Genomic DNA, 23,989 nt, shown 5'->3' with positions numbered 1-23,989 from the left:
TCGCATGAGGTGGCCAAAGTACAGTCAGAATAGCCATCATCAAAAAGTCTACAAATAATAAATGCTGGAGAGGGTGTGGAGAAAAGGGAACCCTCTTGCATTGCTGGTGGGAATGTAAACTGATACAGTCACTATGGAAGACAGCATAGAGCTTCCTTTAAAAGCTAGGAATAAATTTAAAGAGGAGAATGAAAAAGCTGGCTTAAAACTCAACATTCAGAAAACCAAGATCATGGTGGCAAACAGATGGGGAAACAATGGAAGCAGTCAGAGACTTTAATTTTGGGGGCTCCAAAATCACTGCAGATGGTGACTGTAGCCATGAAGTCAAAAGATGCTTGCTCCTTAGAAGAAAAGCTATGACCAACCTAGATGGCATATTAAAAAGCAAAGACATTACTTTGCCGACAAAGGTCCATCTAGTCAAAGCTATGGTTTTTCCAATAGGCATGTATGGACATGAGAGTTGGACTATAAAGAAAGCTGAGCACTGAAGAACTGACGCTTTTGAACTGTGGTGTTGGAGAAGACTCTTGAGAGTCCCTTGGACTGCAAGGCGATCCAACCAGTCCATTCTAAAGGAAATCAGTCCTGAATATTCATTGGAAGGACTGATGCTGAAACTGAAACCCCAATACTTTGGCCACCTGATGCCAAAACCTAGAGCCTATTATACAGAGTGAAGTAAGTCAGAAAAAGAAATATAAATATCGAATACTGACACACATATATGGAATCTAAAAAAAATGGTACTGATGAATTTATTTTCAGGGCAGCAATGGAGAAAAAGACATAGAGAACAGACCTATGGACATGGGGGAGGGGAGGAGGGAGAGGATGAGATGTATGCACAGAGGAACAAGAAAACTTACAATACCATATGTAAAATAGATAGCCAATGGGAATTTGCTGTATGACTCAGGGAACTCAAACAGGAGCTCTGTGACAATTTAGAAGGGTGGGATGTGGAGGCAGATGGGAGGGAACTTCAGGAGGAAGGGGACATTGGTGTACCTATGGCTGATTCTTGTTGATGTATGACAGAAAACCACAAAATTCTGTAAAGCAATTATCCTTCAATTAAAAAAAACAGGCAAAAGACCTAAACAGATTTCTCCAAAGAGGACATATAAAAGGCCAACAGACACATGAAAAGATGCTCAATATCACTAATTATTAGAGAAATGCAAATCAAAACTACAGTGAGGGAGGTGGTCCTAAGATGGTGGAGGAACAGGATGGGGAGACCACTTTCTCCCCCACAAATTCATCGAAAGAACATTTGAACATTGAGCAAACTCCACAAAACAACTTCTGAATGCTGGCAGAGGACATCAGGCACCCAGAAAAGCAGCCCATTGTCTTCGAAAGGAGGTAGGACAAAAATATAAAAGACAAAAAGAGAGACAAAAGAGTTAGGGACAGAGATCCATCCCGGGAAGGGAATCTAGAGGAGAAGTTTCCAAACACCAGGAAACCCTCTCACTGGTGGGTCTGGGGGAAGTTTTCAAATCTCAGAGGGCAACATAACTGGGAGGAAAAATAAATAAATAAAACCCACAGATTACGTGCCTAAAGGCAACTCCCAGCAGAGAAGTACCCCAGACGCTCGCATCCGCCACCAGCAAGTGGGGGCTGAACGGACAGGAGGAAGAAATAGAAAATATTAACAGATCCATCACAAGCACAGAAATCAAAACTGTAATCAGAAATCTTCCAGCAAACAGAAGCCCAGGACCAGACGGCTTCACAGCTGAATTCTACCAAAAATTTAGAGAAGAGCTAACACCTATCTTACTCAAACTCTTCCAGAAAATTGCAGTAGGTAAACTTCCAAACTCATTCTATGAGGCCACCATCACCCTAATCCCAAAACCAGACAAAGATGCCACAAAAAAAGAAAACTACAGGCCAATATCACTGATGAACATAGACGCAAAAATCCTTAACAAAATTCTAGCAAACAGAATCCAACAACACATCAAAAAGATCATACATCATGACCAAGTGGGCTTTATCCTAGGAATGCAAGGATTCTTTAATATCCACAAATCAATCAATGTAATACACCACATTAACAAACTGAAAGATAAAAACCATATGATTATCTCAATAGATGCAGAGAAAGCCTCTGACAAAATTCAACATCCATTTATGATAAAAACTCTCCAGAAAGCAGGAATAGAAGGAACATACCCTCAACATAATAAAAGCTATATATGACAAACCCACAGCAAACATTATCCTCAATGGTGAAAAATTGAAAGCATTTCCTCTAAAGTCAGGAATAAGAAAAGGGTGCCCACTCTCACCTCTACTATTCAACATAGTTTTGGAAGTTTTAGCCACAGCAATCAGAGCAGAAAAAGAAATAAAAGGAATCCAGATTGGAAAAGAAGAAGTAAAGTTCTCACTGTTTGCAGATGACATGATTCTCTACATAGAAAACCCTAAAGACTCTACCAGAAAATTACTAAAGCTAATCAATGAATATAGTAAAGTTGCAGGATATAAAATTAGCACACAGAAATCCCTTGCATTCCTATACACTAACAATGAGAAAATAGAAAGAGAAATTAAGGAAACAATTCCATTCACCATTGCAATGAAAAGCATAAAATACTTAGGAATATATCTACCTAAAGAAACAAAAGACCTATATATAGAAAACTATAAAACACTGATGAAAGACATCAAAGAGGACACAAATAGATGGAGAAATATACCATCTTCATGGATTGGAAGAATCAATATAGTGAAAATGAGTATACTACCCAAAGCAATCTATAGATTCAATGCAATCCCTATCAAACTACCAACAGTATTTTTCACAGATCTAGAATAAATAATTCCACAATTTGTATGGAAATACAAAAAAACCTCGAATAGCCAAAGCAATCTTGAGAAAGAAGAATGGAACTAGAGGAATCAACCTGCCTGACTTCAGGCTCTACTACAAAGCCACAGTCATCAAGACAGTATGGTACTGGCACAAAGACAGAAATATAGATCAATGGAACAAAATAGAAAGCCCAGAGATAAATCCACGTACCTATGGACACCTTATCTTTGACAAAGGAGGCAAGAATATACAATGGATTAAAGACAATCTCTTTAAGTGGTGCTGGGAAAACTGGTCAATCACTTGTAAAAGAATGAAACTAGAACACTTTCTAACACCATACACAAAAATAAACTCAAAATGGATTAAAGTTCTAAATGTAAGACCAGAAACTATAAAACTCCTAGAGGAGAACATAGGCAAAACACTCTCTGACATAAATCACAGCAGGATCCTCTATGACCCACCTCCCAGAATATTAGAAATAAAAACAAAAATAAACAAATGGGACCTAATTAAACTTAAAAGCTTTTGCACAACAAAGGAAACTATAAGCAAGGTGAAAAGACAGACTTCAGAATGGGAGAAAATAATAGCAAACGAAGCAACTGACAAAGAATTAATCTAAAAAATAGACAAGCAACTCCTGCAGCTCAATTCCAGAAAAATAAATGACCCAATCAAAAAATGGGCCAAAGAACTAAACAGACATTTCTCCCAAGAAGACATACAGATGGCTAACAAACACATGAAAAGATGTCACCATCACTCATTATCAGAGAAATGCAAATCAAAACTACAATGAGGTACCATTTCATGCCAGTCAGAATGGCTGCTATCCAAAAGTCTACAAGCAATAAATGCTGGAGAGGGTGTGGAGAAAAGGGAACCCTCTTACACTGTTGGTGGGAATGCAAACTAGTACAGCCACTATGGAGAACAGTGTGGAGATTCCTTAAAAAACTGGAAATAGAACTGCCGTACAACCAAGCAATCCACTGCTGGGCATACACACCGAGGAAACCACAATGGAAAGAGACACGTGTACCCCACTGTTCATCGCAGCACTGTTTATAATAGCCAGGACATGGACGCAACCTAGATGTCCATCAGCAGACGAATGGATAAGAAAGCTGTGGTACATATATACAATGGAATATTACTCAGCCATTAAAAATACATCTGAATCAGTTCTAATGAGGTGGACACAACTGGAGCCTATTATACAGAGTGAAGGAAGCCAGAAAGAAAAACACCAATACAGTATACTAATGCATATATATGCAATTTAGAAAGATGGTAACGATGACCCTATATGTGAGAAAGCAAAAGAGACACAGATGTATAGAACAGCCTTTTGGACTCTGTGGGAGAGGGAGAGGGTGGGATGATTTGGGAGAATGGCATTGAAACATGTATAATATCATATAAGAAACAAATCACCAGTCCAGATTTGATGCAGGATACAGGATGCTTGGGGCTGGTGCACTGGGACAACCCAGAGGGATGGGATGGGGAGGGAGGTGGGAGGGGGGTTCAGGATGGGGAACACATGTAAACCCACATGTAAACACATGTAAATATGTATTGATTCATACCAATGTATGGGAAAAACCACAATACTATAAAGTAATTAGCCTCCAACTAAAATAAATAAATTAAAAAAAAAACTACAATGAGGTTATTATCTCACACCAATCAGAATGGCCATCATCAAACAATACAAGTCCTACTGCACTGATGGTGAGAATGTAAACTGATACAGCCAGTATGGAGAACAGTATGAAGACTCCTTAAAAAAACTAGAAAATAAAACTACCATATGAACCAAAAATCCCACTGCTGGTCATATACCCTCAGAAAACCATAACAGAAAAAGACACATGTACCCTAATGTTGATAACGGCACTATTTACAATAGCCAGGACAGGGAAGCAACCTAGATGTCCATCGACAAATGAATGGATAAAGATGTGGTACATATAAACAATGGAATATTACTCAGCCATAAAAAAGACACTCAAAGCCAGTTCTCTTTCCTTCCCTTTGATTCTTCAATGTCTACACACTATGAAACTAACTGATAATTCAAGAGTATGTACAAATAAAGCAGTTACCTTAATGGATAAGTCTTCTTTACCCAGAGTAACCAGGGTTTTAACAGCTGGGTAGCCCTCTTTTCTATCTTCATATAGTTCAACTGTTGCTCTCATTGAGTTCTGAAATCACAGAACCTTTTTTTTAGCATGACACCAATTCACAAACTACTACTTTAAAGAAACCAGCAAAAATTTACCAATAAACAACAATTCTTTAGTGGGGCAAATATTAGTTGGATTTCTATGGCACTTTTTTCTCCCTCTAAAGAACTTAACATGTGTTAAGATCTAGGAAAAATTTTCTGATGCTTTGTTTTTTCATCTCATTTCAGTCTCATCCACCATACTAAATGCTTATTTTTCTTTCCTTCCTTTTTTTCTTTTTGTTTTTGCTTTAGGGTATTTAAATTATTCAACTTTTAACCAAGAGGGATGTTTTTATCACGTGTAATGAGGCTGTAAAGGCTCACTGATACACTTTAAATTCGATTATCAGTTTGCATTTACAGAGCACTCTTCCTCTAAAGAAGGTGGAAAACCAGAGATGATTTTGGCTTCCCACAAAATAAATCATTTGGCTGGGGCAAAAAAAAAAGTCAAAGAAATGTCAAGTGAAAAGAAATTCTGAAAAAGCCACAGCTTTTGAAGAATAAGTTCACAATTGAATCCCCATCTCAACCTTAAGTGTCACATCAGTAACATTATAATTCGGGGAAGCAAATCAGCATAACTGATTTTTCTGGTGTTCAGTTTACGGTTTTACACATTGGAAGAAATGGAATTTTACTCAAATGCCTTGTGCTTGTAATACTGCTACTTACATGCCATTAGCTACCAGTTAATAAAAGCAACAGTTTAAGTTGTAGAGAGTCTATTTCTTTTTTTTTTTCCTATTTTTTACGTGTGTGTGGTGGGGTCCTTTTTGGTCCAGCCCTTCCACATCTTTCCCCTCTGCCTCTGCCAGAGCTTCGGAATTTTCTAAAATGACTCAACTGTGTAAGGGTGTTAACATATCTTTCGGGACTGGAACAATTGCTAATGCATCAACACGGTTAACAGTCAGAAGCATAAAAGAGGCATACACGTGTTTTTATTTTGATCTGGATACCACTAATCAAGCTTTTGCCAGGTTTGGAAACTAAAAAGTATCTCTAAGCTCATATCTAAAGAAAAAACAGTATGGATTTTACATAAAGTCATAATGGTACAACTAAGCTTCAAAATCAATATGTACCAATATTCAGGAAAACTACAGTGTACACAGCAATTTTTCATCTCAGTGTACAAATTATAAAACCCACAGGATATCAGAAATAGAATTTTTTAAGTGGTTATGCAAAACCTTTTTCTTATGCTAATCTAATGAATCCATTATGCCCTGAATCAAAGTAATTTAAAATGAAGACTTCTTTCCATATTTTCAAATTCCACTTACCTTGAACAACTCAAAGAGCATGTGAAAGAGGTGTGAGGGCACATAAACTACCTGAATAGGTTTGTTTGGAGCTTTGGCTGAAAACAGAGACAAAACCGTCAATGAGTAAGGACCAAGACTAGAAGAAAGTCAAGAATGTTGTTGCATCCTTACTTCCAAGTACATAAAAAAGAATGCTACAAAAAACTAATGGAGGATTCCAACTCTAAAAGCAGGATGAAATTTCGCTCCTTCACTTACCAGCTGTATGACCTCAGGCAAATTTTTCTCTTTGGAACTTAAGTTGAGCAAAACTGGAATATCATTACGTATGTCCTAATGTTGAGCATTACATAAGGGCACCCAAACATCCCCTGCATGGTGCATGCTTAGTCACTCAGTTGTGTTTGACTCTTTGCAACCCCATGGGGTGTAGCTGGCCAGGTTCCTCTGTCCATGGAATTTCCCAAGCAAGAATACTGGAGTGGGTTGCCATGTCCTCCTCCAGGGGATCTTCCCAACCCAAGGATTGAACCTGCAGTTCCTGTGTCTCCTGCATTGGCAGGCAGATTCTTTAGCGCTGAGCCGCCATGGAAGCCCTCAAGTATCTCTTGGTATTTCTCAAAATGGGGGCTACCCTCCACCACCACAAGTGACCCTGGTGGTCAACCAGGAGGAGGTGAAACCACAGAGCAAGGGGGCACATCCTCTTGGAGAAACGGACGAAATAGGAACATTAAGTTCTGTTCAACTATGACAAACAAGGCATGCTACCAGCAGCTAGCAGACCAACCACCAGAGACCTACAGTCCTTTCGCCTTGTGTCAGAGACATTCTGAGGAAAATCTGTGAAACCCCGAATCCCAGCATAGGCTTGAGAGTAGATACTGGACAACTTAGGCTTTCCTCCTCCTCATGATCCGGAATCATTAAGAAATCGACACTGTGTAAACTTTCTCAAGTAGAAATGTTATGATTTCAACTTAACTACTTCCTCTACTAAAGCAAGTAATTAACAGTAATATAAAGGAGAGTGAGCATTTGTTTGCGTGAGCAGTTTACAAAGAGCTTGCAAATACATTACTCAACTGAACCCTCATGACAAGAGAGAAGTTGAGAAGTGCTTCCTTTATATGAAAAGGTGAAAGTTCTCTACTTAATAAGGAAAGGGGAAAAAGAAATCTGTGCTATAATAGTTTTGCTGTCACACCTCAAATTGCAAAAGCATCACATGGCTGTAGAGTATGTATATACTTAGTTAAATGTACTCTGTACATTTCTACATTTTGAGAAAGAGCAACCACATTCACATAACTTACATTGTAGTATATTGTTATAACTTTTATTTTTTTTGTTATAACTTTTATTATCAGTTACTGTTGTTAATCTCTTTCTGTGCCTAATTTTAAGTTAAATTTTATTATAGATATGGATGTCTAGAAAAAAACAAAGTATATAAACAGGGTTTGGTACCATCTGTGGCTTCAGGCATCCACTGAGGGTCTTAGAATGTATTCCCTGTGGAAAAGATAGGACTACTAATGATTTTTTAAATTTTTAAAAGAAGAAAAGTAAAAGTTGCTGTACCCTCTTCCCATCAGTCTGCACACACAGGCAGCTTTAATACTACATATGCTTCAGTCTTTCAGTTCCTGTTTTTTTCCATTCTATTCTGTAACCCTAATGAACTCTTAGGTACTTTGTCCACAGGCTCTTTTTAAAAAGCTGTAATTAGAAAAGATGCAAGCACCCCTATGTTCACAGCAGCCAAGAAATGGAAATAACCTAAATGTCCATGAACAGATAACGAAGATGTAGTACATATATCCAATGGAATGCTATTCAGCCATAAAAAAGAAGGCAACAATGCCATTTGCCACAACATGGATGCAACTAGAGATTATCATGCTAAGTGAAGTCAGAGAAAGACAAATATCATGATATCACTGATTTGTGGACTCTCAAAAATGGTATCAATGAACTTACTTACAAAACAGAAATAGACTCACAGACATAAAAAAGAAACTTATGATATATGCAATATGGAAAATAAAAAAGCAAATTTATGATTACCAAAGGGGAAAGTGGGTAAGGAGGGATAAATTAGGAGTTTGGGATTAACATATACACACTACTATATATAAAACAGATAACCAACAAGTATCTACTCTACAGCACAGGGAGGTGCACTCAATATTTTGTAATAAGCTATAATGGAAAATAATCTGAAAAAGAATATACACACATATATAATAGAATCACTTGAAACTCATATAACATCAACTGTTTCAATAAAAATTAAAAAATAAAATAAAGTGGGTTTCCTGTAAAAAGTATATATGTTGGTAACATAACCAGGTAAATATTGTTCACTTCAGCATGGCCACAGGAACGTACCAGAATGATGGTTCCTTCCTTATAAGTCTAATGTGTCGAGTTATGCATCATTGGAAGGAGAATGTTCTCAGGCTTAAGATGAAATGGATTCACTTTATCCACCTCCAACAGCTCAAAATCATGATACCTTTTTAGGTTGCCAAATGTTTGGACCATGTATTTCTGATACAGTTTGATCTATTTCCTAGAGTTTCTAACTCCTCCTCCTCTTGGGTAACTGGACAAGAGACGTAATAGACTGCTATCCAAACATGCTGCACAGCCATCACTGCAACTGTTTTTGACTGAAGTTCTAGAATGTTGTCTGCATTTGAAATCACTTTCTTTTGGCATTTAGAAAGGCAGGAGGGTCTTCTGATCAGGACAATGCAGCTGAGAAGTTCAATGCCGGTCAGGTTTTCATTCATGCTGCTGGTATTTTGCCGAAAGTCTGATCTACATTGGTTGTAATAGTCTTGTTGAAGAATGAGGAACTGGATTATTCATTTGAGGGAGCTGGTGTTGACTTCCCCTGGCAGCTCTCCCCTAAGCGGGAAGGCTGACGTGAAGCTCTGAGTGCCTGGTCAAGACTTTTCCACTGGCTTTAGGATGAGCAGGACAGCCAGCCAGCCTCTGACTGGAGGGTCCCCCAAATGTTTGAATGGAGAGGGCTTTACTTTAGGAAAAGTTACATGAACAGCCCTAGTTTTTCCCAGGTTGTTCTGGAAGAAACTATTTTCATTGTTTGCCCCAGGGAAAATGCTAGTGGCTGCCAGCAGGAGAGCAGAGCCAGAGTCAAGCTGCTCCCAGTACCCATCCTTACCCCACCTTAGACGGTTCTCCATTTATCCCATCTTCTGATGTCCCAATCCAGTCCTTGGCCCCCTCCCAGCTCTGCCCCCAGCACCCCTCCAGGATCATCCAGTGCCATTTCTGCCGCAGCCTTCTCCTTTGTGGCTTCTTCTGTTCTGTCCCGTCAATCAGCCAGTGTGCTTCCGCCTGGTTACTCTTTGGCTGGAGGTGGGATCAAGGACCGACTGATGAGTCCCCCTGGGTTCTCAGCTGTTTCTGTTTGTATTCCCTGTGGTCTTTTTAATGGATCCCCAGGAACACGCTGAATGCTTGGTCCCTCTTGTACCAGAAGGCATGATTAGTTATATAAACAGTCTTCTGAGATCAACCTATTCAGTTCAAAACTCAGGGAAATTAAGGTACTTTTGATAGCTTTTTTTTCAACCATCATTCTGTAGGAGCCATCTGAGGGCTTGCTCAATTACTTGTACTTTTCTTCAAGAACATCATAGTTTAGATATCTTTCCTTTTTTTTAAACCATGTCAAGTGTTTTGGTCCATAGCTCTTCCCTAATACTGGGCCTAGCCAGGGGCTTGACAGAGTGGACCCTTAATAGATGTTTGCTGGCTTTCTAAAATAAGGCATAAATGGAATATGAATTTTCATCTAAGGGCGCATTTCTAAAAGTCAATAGAAAAAGTGGCCCAGATTTTTCATGCTCAAGACTCAAGAAATAATGAAGTCTCTATTTGTATAGTCACTGCTCCAAACATCATTAGTTGAAAAGACATTTAATAAATGCCAACAGAACTCTATGTTGGGTATAAAGAATTTAATTTTCAGATAGTTCTCCTATGAGAATGAAAAAAAAAAGGAGACCAAGCAGAAAAAAATAAGAGAAACTTGATCTGTGATTGGTTGAACTCGTGGATGCAGAAGCACTGGATATAGAGGGCTGACTGTACTATGCCAATTCATATAAAAGACTTGAGCATCCATAGATTTAGGAATTTACAGGCAGTTGGGGAGAGGTCCTCGAACCAATCCTCTGCGGACACCAAGGGAGGGGTATATAATAATAGGAATTCAATGCATTTGGGTCTCCAGCATTCCATTTCTATAATGGGCACAATACAAGGATGGGAATGGGGGGAAGGGATAGTGAGAGATGCACATGTACACACAGCTATACTTAAAATGGATAACCAACAAGGACTTACTCTCTAGCACAGGGAACTTTGCTCAACATTATGTGGAAGCCTCGATGAGAGGGGAGTTTGGGAGAGAACAGATGCATGTATATGTATGGCTGAGTCCCTTTGCTGTTCACCTAAAACTATCACAACATTGTTAATCAGCTATATACCAACATAAAATTTAAAAGTTTTAAAGAAAATAAATAAAATTATTTCTCATATCTCACTGGGTTAATGTAAGGATTAAACGAAATAACAGTGATAAACTAGTTTACCCAGAGCCTGCCACACAGTAAGCCATCAATAAATAAGTGTTGGCTATTCCATTACTAAAAAATTAACCTCAACGGTGTCAACACAGCTACCGTAAGGGCTTTTTCAATTCTCGAGCAGAAGCACCTAACTAAAAATATCCACAGAAGTATCCAATATGAGGAAACTAGGCATAGGTCACAGATCCCAGGATAGATGCGTACTTTTTCTATGAACCCTCTTATAACAAAATACACATAGTATGGACAGAAATTTTTACTTTTCCAACAAAACATAAAGCTATGAATCAACCTCTTGACAAGAAAGACTAATCTAGAAAAGGTGAAAAAAATGCCAGTGTGGTAACCAGAAGTCTTATCTTTCCCAAGTCAACCTTGACTTCCAGTAGCCAGCCTTTATTACATTTCTAGCACATGCTTATGCTCTATTTGAGGACTTAGAAAATTTATCCTTCCATCACCTCACAGGGAGAGCTCACAGCTGAGTGTCAGAGGTGAAGTGACTTGTCTCCTAAGTGTCAGGATTCAGATTTCCACCCCCTGAGCTGGCTACAAACTTCATGTCTTTCAGCCATGTTGCTTTACCATGGGAATGCAAAAAAGGGAAGTAAAAAGGTTTACTTACTTCATGTTTTGGCAGTTGCCAAAAGAGAAAGAGAACGTGGAAATGAGAAAAAGCACAGTGGGATAGCCACCTGTCTTTGGAGCAACCACATGGGTTGCTGTGGGTAACTAACCAGTAATATTTGAAACCTGATGTAAGGTAAGTAAAATTCTGTTATTTTTAATGTTTCTTGAAATGTATTACTAAAAGGAAAAAAAAAGGAAGATTACTATGGCTAGCCCCCCATATATAAAATGCTAGTGATGACTGTAAATACTGATGGTGTTCACACACTATGTTCTGCATAAGCCTATTTACTCCTTTCTCAGGGGGCTGAAATGGGCAAGGAAAAAAATCAAATAGAAAATGAGATGATGGGTCGATCTAACAGAACTTAACAATCTCAGGTAGCAACACATTGTTCTTTGAGGGTTAATGGCAGCCTTACTCCTCTGAAGTGCAGTGAGTGCCATCACTGACGTTGTTCAAGGGACCTGGTGGACCCAGCAGGGTTGGAAAATGGGAGCGTCCTGAAGAAGGTGCTATGCTAGTTCACACGGGCTCTGAAAATGAATCCACAGACTCTGGATCTGATTCTTAGCTGGGAAAGAGTCTGCTACAAAGCCGCAGTGTCTGCTTAAGGTATTCATGACCGACCTCTGACCTGCTGTCTCTATGATGAAGCTTGTGAGAGCTCAAATGCAGTTCTGAACTGCACTCGCAAAGAGCTTTGGCTTTCAAGAAACAACAAGTAGAAATCCTAACTATACTGCCCAAAGCCACAGGAAACTAGGGGCTACCTGTAACTACCAGCATTCATTTCTCTTAGTGATGGCAGAAGGGGCTTCAAAAATCACGCATAAGATGGTGCCAAAAACACTTGGAAAACTTCTCTTTTGGTGGGGTGGACTGCCCAGAGAGACAGGGAAGGAATGCGCTGACCTGACTGGCACCAGGTATCAGCAAGACCAAGCGAGTGAGGCTGGCACTCATGCCAAAGAGCAATTAATTACTACCGGTGAGTGCGAGTTTCATGTCTGACGAACAGAAATCTGGACGGTGAGGTCAGGTTCCACCTGGCCAGTAGGGAGAAATAAAGCTGCTTCTCAGAAATACTCAAGCAAAATCTACTTGGTCCTAGAGGCATATTTCGGTAAAATAGGGGTGCAACTCTTTTCAGAGAACCCAACAGACTTTTCAAGCAGCTTTGATTCTCTATCTCCCAGTAGAATATTGGGGCAGGAGTCCTGTCATGGCAGCCTGAAGTCTTCACATTCTGAACTCATTTTAAGAGAAATAGATTTTTGGAATATTTTTGAGGAAATGTGGTTTATCTTTAATGCATAGCTTAAGAACCCATACCCTAAGACTCAGTCACTCTGCTTCTAAGAATGTAACCAACAGAAATACCTCCATACATTCATATGTTTTCCCACCCTCCAAATACACACCCACCCACCCACACACATACCCCTTCATGCCCCATCAGATGGAACATGGGAAAATTAGAAATCCTAGATGCCCATCCAATGGAAAAATGATTACATAAATTAAGATAATCTACACCATGGACAATCTCTAAAAGACAGAAATACATGCCAAGATCTTTAAGGTGAAGTGAAATATGTAAGTTAAAGAACATGTATGGTTTTAGACTCATTTATGTAAAAAACAAAACTGTATGGGAGACAGTAGTGGGGACTTTTACTTATTCTACATTTATGCTTGTATTATGATAAGCATGTCTCTTTCATAACTTACAATAAAAAAGTAACATGTAAATATAGTTCCATATAACTAATAGAAAAATCAGCTAAAATGCCACTATTCAGGGAGCTGCTATTTGTATTATGGTGGTAATAAATCCTTTGACATATTATCCAATGAACCTGCACAATAGCAAACTTTTATAGCCTATGTTTACAACTTTTCTCAAATATTAAATATTCTGTAAAGCATTATTCTGAATGGCTGCATAGTATTCTATCTTATGGGTATGCCAGAATTAATTTAATAACCCCTACGGTGGAAAACTTGGGTTGTTTTCTAATTTTTCTCTATAAGAAAATCACTGTGGGGTTTCCCTGGTGGCTCAGTGGTAAAGAATCCACCTGTCAATCCAAGAGACACGGGTTCGATCCCTAGTGCAGGAAGCTCCCACATGCCATGGAGCAACTAAGCCCACGCACCGCAACTACTGAGCCTGCCCTCTAGAGCCCAAGAGCTGCAACTACCAAACCCCCCATGGCCTAGAAGCCTGTGCTCCACAAGAGAAGCCACTGCAGGAGAAGCCCACACATCACAACTAGAGACTAGCCTCCACTCACCACAACTAGAGAAACCCGGGCAGCAAAGAAGACCCAGTGCAACCATAAACAAATAAATAAAATTATTTTTTTTAAACCCACTGAGATCATCATTCTTTTTTTTTTTTTTTGATCATCATTCTTATACACAGATCTGTGCAATCTCTATGTTCTTATAATAAATTTTCTGAAGTTTATTTACTGGACCAAAGAATATAACCATTATTAATTTAATGTACTAGGCGAAGAGACAGAACACTGTTAGCCTTTTGTTAAAGAAAGGCTGTACCAATTTAAATGTACACCAGAAATATGTAAGTGTTGGGGAAAGGTATTTTTCTGGGCATCAATTCAAAGCATTAAAATGTTTTAATCACTGCCATTTTTAAAGGCAAAAATATCATTTGTTTTCCTTTGTTCTTTTTTGATTATTAAAGTTAAACACCTTCCCATTTGTTTAATGACTGTTGGCATCTGTTATTTTGAGAACTGTCTGTTTATATCTTTGTGCATCTTCTACCTTGATTACTTCTGTTCCAAAACCTGGGGGTTCTCATAGATTACTGTACAAAAACTCATTGACCAAAGACAAAGAAAGGGTTTTAAGAACACATAAAAGATGAAAAAGCAACACAATTTGAGGATCTCAGTGAAATACAGCTCAGGTAGAGTCAGTTTTTTAGTCAGCTTATTTGTATCTGAGGTAAAAATTATTTTTCTTTTACCATTGAATTCTTCAACTTCCAGCTCTGGAGCTACCAGATAATACTGTTCACAAAGCATCTTGGCGGTTTCATATGCATCTGCAAAAAGAGAAAAAGAAGTCTAGCTGATGCACTAATACTGTGGACTCAGACAGATAGGCTTAATAAACAAGGACAACATGAATCAATTACTGCCTTTAAAAAATAGCCTTTTTGGGCTACAGAAAAGGAATTACAATAACTGAACCAAAATTCCTCTTTTAGTTTTAATGACCACAAGAATATAAATATGCTGTATTAATGACAACATGCTGCTATGCTGTGCTTAGCTGTGTCCAACTCTGTGCAACTCCATGGACTATAGCCCATCAGGCTCCTCTGTCCATGGGGATTCTCCAGGCAAGAATACTGGAGTGGATTGCCATGCTCTCCTCCAGAGGAATCTTCCCAACCCAGGGATCAAACCCAGGTCTCCCAATGACAACATAAGCCAGCTCTATACAAAACAAACTTTTAAATATTCCTGCAAGGTATTTTCCATGATAATCTATAAATTCAAAACTGAATTTCTGACCAGTCTTCAACCTGACTAAACTGTACCAAAAAGATATTTGCTGCAATTTCAAAAATAGTAATGCCAATCCTCTTAAGATCTTCCAATTCTTTTTAAGTGAAACACCAACATGTATTTTCTAAATGAACGGATTTCCATGAGCCACACAATTTAAGCTACTGGAGATACTACTCTTGCTTTAAAATGTCCTTTAAATCACATACACTTCAATAAAATATTTTTTTATGTCCTTTAGGTAAAGGTAACAGGTTGTGCTGTGCTTAGTCACTCAGTCATGGCCAACTGTTTGTGACCCCATGGACTATAGCCCTCCAGACTAGAATCCATGGGGATTCACCAGGCAAGAACACTGGAGTGGGTTGTCATGACCTCCTCCAGGGGATCTTCCCAACCCAGGGATCGAATCCAGGTCTCTCACATTGCAGGCGGATTCTTTACCAGCTGAGCTACCAGGGAAGCCCAGGTAACAGGTTCGGGCTGTTATTTTATCAAAATCTGAGGAGCAACAGTTTGTTTTTGAAAGAAAAAACAGACAAAGGGTTAGAAGATCAGAGCCATGAAGGTCGAATGGAAGAGAGAAATCAGGAAGTTACAACCCAAAGATGGGAACAAATTCAGAAAGCTACAGTGAATTGTTTTACATTGCATGTGTGCCTTTTCTTTTCAACTGTAAGCAATCTGAGGTCAGGGTTTGTGCCTTACACTGGTTTTGTAACTCACACAGAACTAATTCCATGACTGTTAGATAGTCAACAAATATTCCTTGACTTGATCAATTGTGGGCTTCCCTGATAGCTCAGTTGGTAAAGAATCTGCCTGCAATGCAGGAGACCTCGGTTTGATTCCTGGGTTGGGAAGATCCCCTGGAGAAGGGAAAGGCTACCCACTCAAGTATTCTGGCCTAGAGAATTCCATGGACTGTATAGTCCATGGGATCATAAAGAGTTGGACATGACTGAGTGACTTTTACTTTCACTTAATCAACTGTAAGCCTTTTGATAATTTATTTTTTTAAAAAACAGGTTTATTGAGATATAATTCTCATACAAGTTACCCACTTAAAGTGCACATACACTTCAATGATTTTTAGTTTACTTGCAAAGTTGTGCATCCATGACAGCAATTAATTTTACACTTCCAAGTCCCCCAAAGGAAACTCCATAACCATGAACAGTCATTACCCCACTCCCATCCAGCCCTAGGTAATCACTAACCTACTTTTTGTCTCTACAGATTTTCCTATTCTGGACATTTCATATAAACGAAATCATAGAATATATGGCCTTTTGTGACTGTTTTCTTTCACTTAGCATAAAGTTTTCAAGAGTCACCCATGTTGGAGCATGCATCAGTAGTTAATTTCTTTTGATCACTGAATTAATATTGCATTGCTCAGATATATCACATTCTGTCTATTCATTTATCCATTGACAGACATTTGGATTGTTTCCACTGTTGGGGTATTACATGTGAACATTCACACGTGCATTCACACTGCTATGAACATTCATGTGCAAGTTATTTTGGTGAAGATTTATTTTCATTTCCCTTGGGTATATACCTAGGAGAGGAAAACTGCTTGATCACCTAGCAGCATTATGTTTAAATGTCTGAAGAACAGTCAGAGTGTCTTCCAAAGTAAGGAGATTTTTTTTAAAGTTCCATCTTTATCATTTCTAAAGATCAGATATTCAAATTGCTTTAAAATGCTTCAAGGTCACATTTGCAATGTCCTCCACTGGCTATCAGCTCTTTGGAGACAGGCTCACATTTCTTTTCAACTCTTCACATCAGTACTGTGCATAGAGGAGCCACATTCAAGATTCAAGAAGGAAGAGGAAAAGATGGAAGGAAGGAAGCGGGGAAAATAAGCCTGACAGAAATTAAGTATATAAAAAATTGACAATGTCAACCTAAAATAATACAAAAGGTAAAATCAGGGTATGTTCAGACTGTAAGTTTTGGTTCATTTACCTCCTATTACTACTAAATTTCAATTTTGCCTAATATTTGACTTTAGAGTAAAAATTCTTACTTTATTAAACTTTTAGAATTAAACCACTATAAAGAACCACAGAAAGAGACATCAGAATCTCTTTGACAAGATGAAATAATGAGGACTAGCCAAAAGAAACATTAGCCAGAGGAGAAAGAAATTTAAAAAGAGTTCATCAGTGTAAAAACAGACATTAAAGTAGGACTGGATTTAAACCTTAATGAAGAAGAAGATAATTTAGAATTATATTAAGTTCACAAGTTTTTTTCGTAGGGTATAATAAAACTCATCAAATATCTCTAAAGTTCTTTTGAAATAAGCAAAGAAATCCAGACATACTTTTTGGGCTGTGGCTACACCACCAAACAATGCTACATCTCCACCTAGTGACACGACAGCACAAAGCTGACCAAGAACTTCCAACACTTAAACCAATAAGTACAAAAATCATACAGTGATGCTTCGTGATCCATATGCAACGCCAATACATCTCCACAAAACCACTCCTCCAAGTATATAACACCATAACTGCTCTTCCATTCACTACAAAACAGGAAATGAGTCCAACTCAAAACGTGCTAGCTCTTCATGACATTAGCTTGCCCAGTAGCATGAGATTATAACAGCATTATTTTTTTTTTAAAGTTTGACACAAACGTAACATGTGGAAGATGGTACAGTCCAGATAGATGCAGCCAACTTCTGAAACTCAAAGACCCACCATGATTCCTAAAACCACATGTGAACAAGCATTTCCACAAATCACAGTGCATCAGCGCTGTAATTGGGAACTGCATCATGATCCTTGAGAAACTCAAGACAAGAAGACTCACATGCACCATCAGCCAGCCAGAAGTATTTTGGGGGCAGTAATGGCAAAATCTGTATTTGCATGCATCCTTACAAATTCCCATGGCTCTCTTAAATAGAACAACCCTGCCCATATGAAAATTCTCCAGGTTCAATCAATTATAATGATGAGAGACGTTCTTTCTGGTCAGATGGGGAACTAGTGCCCTAGAGGGGTCCCCAAAACTGCATGTGCAGAATTCATTAGCAAGTTCACAGGTAAAATGAATGCCTGGAGATTCTGATGCAGCAGCTCTGTGTAGCCTAGGAATCTGTGGTTTAAAACAATAAAAAAACTTATTCAGCAAGTAATTCTGAAAAGAGAAGCTAGATTTGGGGACTACTGGCCGAGAAAGTCAATGCTAGGTCATGCTAATTCTGTCACTGTCACTCGTAGGATATGAGTGATCATGGGCGCTGGCAACTATGACAGCATATATATACTCAAATAGGACACTTCTGTTCAGGTAAAATAACATAAAAATAAAAAAGTTTTTAAAAATGACCAACATTACAACCAAACTTCAACTACTGGCTTAAAAATTCATTTCCTTTATATCTAGAATAAAATGCAAGTTCTACTAATAAGCTTTCTAATAAAACTTTTATATTTCTTAAATAGAAACCAAAACCCTAAAATACAATAATTTATCAAATTACTTTTATCTGTGATATATTGAGTTGGCTAAAAAGTTCTTCTGAGCTTTTTGTACCATCTTGCAATAATACCCAAATGAACATTTTGGCCAAACCAATATTTGAGCCACCAATCTTTTTTTTCCTTTACTTTTTATTATTTAAAAAAATTTCAATCTTTTTAAGATGTTTTTTCTTTACCATCAATCATGTATACCTGTGGCGGATTCATTTTGATATTTGGCAAAACTAATACAGTTATGTAAAGTTTAAAAATAAAATTAAATTAAATAAATTAAAAAAAAAGAAGAAGAAAAAAAAAAGGAAGTATTAGGAAATGATTATTACTGCCACTGAACATGTCATTTTCATTAAGAACCTGTTTCAAGAGAAATAGAGTACTGATGATAAAGTAACTAACAAAACTGCAGTTGTAGCACATTTCTACTTCCCCAAGGAAGAGTACCCTAAACGTAAACACACAGATTAAAATAAAAAAAGACTGAGTCATTAAGAGTAGAGGGAAGGTTCACATAGCAACAAGCACAACAGATCTACTATAGCCAGGAATCCTGCATTAGATGTTAAGAAAAGCACAAAGGAATATTTAATACTGTATGGATGTTATGTTATTCAGTTCAGTCACTCAGTCATGTCCGACTCTCTGTGAACCCATGAACTGCAGCACGCCAGGCCTCCCTGTCCATCACCAACTCCCGGAGTCCACCCAAACCCATGTCCATTGAGTCGGTGATGCCATCCAACCAACTCATCCTCTGTCATCCCCTTCTCCTCCTGCCCTCAATCTTTCCCAGCATCAGGGTCTTTTCAAATGAGTCAGCTCTTCCCATCAGGTGGCCAAAGTATTGGAGTTTCAGCTTCAACATGAGTCCTTCCAATGAATATACAGAACTGGTCTCCTTTAGGATGGACTGGTTGGATCTCCTTGCAGTCCAAGGGACTCTCAAGAGTCTTCTCCAACACCACAGTTCAAAAGCATCAGTTCTTTGGCACTCAGCTCTCTTCACAGTCCAACTCTCACATCCATACATGACTACTGGAAAAACCATAGCCTCGACTAGATGGACCTTTGTTGACAAAGTAATATCTCTGCTTTTTAATATGCTGTCTAGGTTGGTCATAACTTTCCTTCCAAGGAGTAAGCGCCTTTTAATTTCATGGCTGCAATCACCATTTGCAGTGATTTTGGAGCCCCAAAAAATAAAGTCTGACACTGTTTCCACTGTTTCCCCATCTATTTGCCATAAAGCGATGGGACTGGATGCCATGATCTTTGTTTTCTGAATGTTGAGCTTTAAGCCAACTTTTTCACTCTCCACTTTCACTTTCATTAACAGGCTCTTTAGTTCTTGTTCACTTTCTGCCATAAGGGTGGTGTCATCTGCATATCTGAGGTTATTGATATTTCTCCAGGCAATCTTGATTCCAGCTTGTGCTTGCTCCAGTCCAGCGTTTCTCATGATGTATTCTGTATATAAGTTAAATAAGCAGGGTGACAATATATAGCCTTGACGTACTCCTTTTCCTATTTGGAACCAGTCTGTTGTTCAATGTCCAGTTCTAACTGTTGCTTCCTGACCTGCATATACGTTTCTCAAGAGGCAGGTCAGGTGGTCTGGTATGCCCATCTCTTTCAGAATTTCCCACAGTTTATTGTAATCCATATAGTCAAAGGTTTTGGCGTAATAAATAAAGCAGAAATAGATGTTTTTCTGGGACTCTTTTGCTTTTTTGATGATCCAGTGGATGTTGGCAATTTGATCTCTGGTTCCTCTGCCTTTTCTAACTCCAGCTTGAATATCTGGAAGCTCTTGACTGACATACTGTTGAAGCCTGGTTTGGATAATTTTGAGCATTACTTTACTAGCGTGTGAGATGAGTGCAATTGTATGGTAGTTTGAACATTCTTTGGCATTGCCTTTCTTAGGGACTGAAATGAAACCTGACCTTTTCCAGTTTTGTGGCCACTGCTGAGTTTTCCAAACTTGCTGTCATACTGAGTGCACCACCTTCACAGCATCATCTTTTAGGATTTGAAATAGCTCAACTGGAATTCCATCACCTCCACTAGCTTTGTTTGTAGTGATGCTTCCTAGGGCCCATTTGACTTCACATTCCAGGATGTCTGGCTCCAGGTGAGTGTGAGTGATCACACCATCATGATTATCTGGGTCATGAAGATCTTTTTGGTAATGTTATGTTATTAGATGTTATCATTAGAAGACTTTCCTATTCAAAATTCACCAGAGAACCCTGCTATCCATATTAGTCTCTATCCCAAACACGTGCCATTGTTTGTTTACAAATATCAGAGTCTGGACAAGGATGAATCTGAGTGAATGCTGAAAAAAACAAACAAAAAGGATACCGAAAATCATAAAGCTCATGCTTAAGAAGCACTACCCAAACAAGGTAAATTCATATGACCACAAAGCATTACACAGTCACAGGTATGCTTCTTTTAAGACAAGCTGAAGTCAATTCTCACAAGGTTTATCTATCATCATCTACCCAAAACCCATCCTGAGAGGAGAGAATCAGGGTTTTGTTTTAAGTGCAAGAACCTCTGCCATTGCCCAAAACACAGCCAACTGGAGAAGTGAGGAAAGAACATCTAACACAAGAGCAACCAATCCACAGGCTGATCAGACGCATAAGCGTCCTGGGCAAAGAGAGAGGCTGAGTTGATGAAATTCATCTTCTACGCCTTCAGGATGGAGACAGGCAGGCAGGGCAGAAGACAAAAGGATACATGGAGAGTTATGATGAGTAGAAAGAAGGCCTGGAGTGCCTGTTCTCACCCTTAACAAGCTGCTCTAAAAGGTCTGCTTGTCTATAGACAAGACAGTGGGGCGGGCGGCCATGACTTGACCAGTTCAGTCACTCAGTTGTGTCTGACTCTGCGACCCCATGGACTGCAGTATGCCAGGCTTCCCAGTCCATCACCAACTCCTGGAGCCTGCTCAAACTCATGTCCATTGAGTTGGTGATGCCATCCAACCATCTCATCTGTCATCCCCTTCTCCCCTTCTCCTCCTGCCTCTTTCCCAGCATCAGGATCTTTTCCAATGAGTCAGTTCTTCGCATCAGGTGGCCAAAGTATTGGAGTTTCAGCTTCAGCATTGGTCCTTCCAACGAATATTCAGGACTGACTTCCTTTAGGACTGACCAGTTTGATCTCCCAGTCCAAGGGACTCTCAAGAGTCTTGAGAGTGACTTGACCAACCCACTTACTAAGATACATAGGAAAAAACCCTGCTTTCTGCTGCCCAGTTGCAATCTCTATAGCTCCGACTGGAATGTGTTTCTTGCCCTAGGATTACCATGGGACCTACTAGGTTCTCTGAATACATCTGTCTCCTGAGTTAGCGGGAGTGGGTCTCTCTTACTCATCACCTGAAGAGCCTGAAGTGAGAGCACAAGACATTATTTCTGACCAGAATAATGACATGCTCTCCAGATTCCATCTGTGTGCTATTAGGCTAAGCTGAGCAATAACAGCATTTAGGAACATCACAGGTGAGCTAACGTTGCTGTGAGAGCTGACTTTTGTACCAAGTACTTCAGTCTGTACCTTTAAAATGATCTTACCATAGGATTCTCCATTTTGTTTCGCAGTTTCTTACAAAGAAAGGAGGGAAAACAGTCACAATAGAAGGCACCTCCCAGAGGATAATGGGAACTGCTCTACAACGCTAATTCTAGCATTCACTGCCAGGAGGCTGTAATTTGCAGATGTGTAAAGGTAGATATTAATGTGCTAAATAAGCAGCAAGGAGGCATGCTTCAGTGTGCTGCACATTCAATTACTGTGATGCAGGATGCACCCCACTCTAACACATTTATACAACTGTCTAGTCAAAAATAAAAAGATTGTCCCTACCTTTCTACATAAAAGTTTCCTAGAGTCTGTCTCGAGATCTAAGTATGGGATCACTGTTAGTTCCTTCAGGCTTCCTAAGGCTATAAAACACACATGCGCATGTGCATACCCATGTATAGGCACATGTGTGTACATGCGCACGCGCCTGCGTGCACACACACACAGGTCATTTGGTGCTGACATCTGACTATGCTTACACCACGCAGGACCTTCACAGCTGAGAAAATCAACAGCTGAGCTGTCATTAGCACTTAGAACCCCTATACCCTCTACCTCAAGCTTCCTAAAACAAAAGGAAAGGAAAAAAATATGAGAGACAGAGATGCTGAGTTAGAAGATTAACTGAGAAATCTCAGAAGCTAAGAGGAGAAGGGGAAAAACCAGTGAAAACAATACTGTCTTCAAAAAAGGAAGGCAGTGGGAAGACATCACTAAGAGTTGTGGATGCTGACACGCATCTCTTCCTCTTCTGATGGTACTGGGGGGGATTGGGAAGAAGAGCTGGAGAGGCCTGGAGCCTTGAGGACTCTGCCTGCTGCCCCTAGGGCACCTGGCAGTGGAGGCTCCAGTGTCTTTTTACTAGAAGACATGGAAGAACTTCTAGGCCTTCTGGGAGCCAGTGCTCTCTGCCTTGTTGATTCTTTCTCAGACTTATTTTGAACCAGAAAGAGCTTCTGCTTGGGAATCCAGACACTCCAAGAATTAAGAATGGGGTCCACAGGGCATGAAACAGAAAGCTGCCTATTAAAATGTGCTTTGTCCACAAGGAAGAAAGAGACTTTCATGTTTCCTGCTAGGCTGTCCAGCCAATTCTGCCATGGCAGGAAAGGCAACTGATTTAAGACTAGTGCCTCACTGAGGAATAAGGATTATACGTACCTGGCTGGGAAAACCAACTGAATATAAAGGCTATGAGTAGACAAGATCAGATACTGAATTCATCCAGGAAGGTGGTGTGTGGTGGGCACTGGAGATGGGGAAACACACACGTACTACGGATTTCATAGAGATGCACGTTATTCCCAGTTGCACACCGATCTCTAAAGTGGGTATGAATTCAAATGTAGAAAACAATGTTCTCACTGGGTTATGAAGACAGGTGATTTTTATTCTCTTCCATCTTTTCCCACATTTTCTCAGTTTTCTTCAGTGAGCACTTTTTATGCTTAGATAGCATCACCAACTTAATGCACATGAATCTGAGCAAACTCCAGGAGATAATAAAGGACAGAGGAGCCTGGTGTGCTGCAGTTCATGGGGGTCACAAAGAGTCAGACACGACTTAGGGACTCAACAACAACAATATGGTATTAGTCCTCTTAACTGACCAAACTGGGAACAGGAGTTGGATGATTGACAAAAAAGTTGCATAGTAAGAAACCATAAAATATGACTACAACTGTAAATATTAACCTAAAACACAC

General features: G+C 39.3%; 1 protein-coding gene across 2 annotated transcripts in view; it reads right to left on the bottom strand.

Annotated features, from left to right (window-relative positions):
• The window catches only part of PDK3 (pyruvate dehydrogenase kinase 3), an 80,546-nt gene that overhangs the window by 13,054 nt on the left and 43,503 nt on the right, over positions 1-23,989 (bottom strand). For both annotated transcript variants that reach the window (XM_006072176.4, XM_006072175.4), the window contains exons 6-8: positions 14,628-14,705; positions 6,377-6,453; positions 4,960-5,061 (exon numbers count right to left, since the gene is read on the bottom strand). In XM_006072176.4, the coding sequence (XP_006072238.1) occupies positions 4,960-5,061; positions 6,377-6,453; positions 14,628-14,705 (257 nt within the window). The remainder of the gene's footprint in view (positions 1-4,959; positions 5,062-6,376; positions 6,454-14,627; positions 14,706-23,989) is intronic.

This window comes from Bubalus bubalis, chromosome X (genome assembly GCF_019923935.1).
Source record: "Bubalus bubalis isolate 160015118507 breed Murrah chromosome X, NDDB_SH_1, whole genome shotgun sequence".
In the NCBI taxonomy this organism is placed as follows: domain Eukaryota; kingdom Metazoa; phylum Chordata; class Mammalia; order Artiodactyla; family Bovidae; genus Bubalus; species Bubalus bubalis.
The sequence above is the reverse complement of the archived record's forward strand: the minus strand, read 5'-3'. Positions and strand labels throughout refer to the sequence as shown.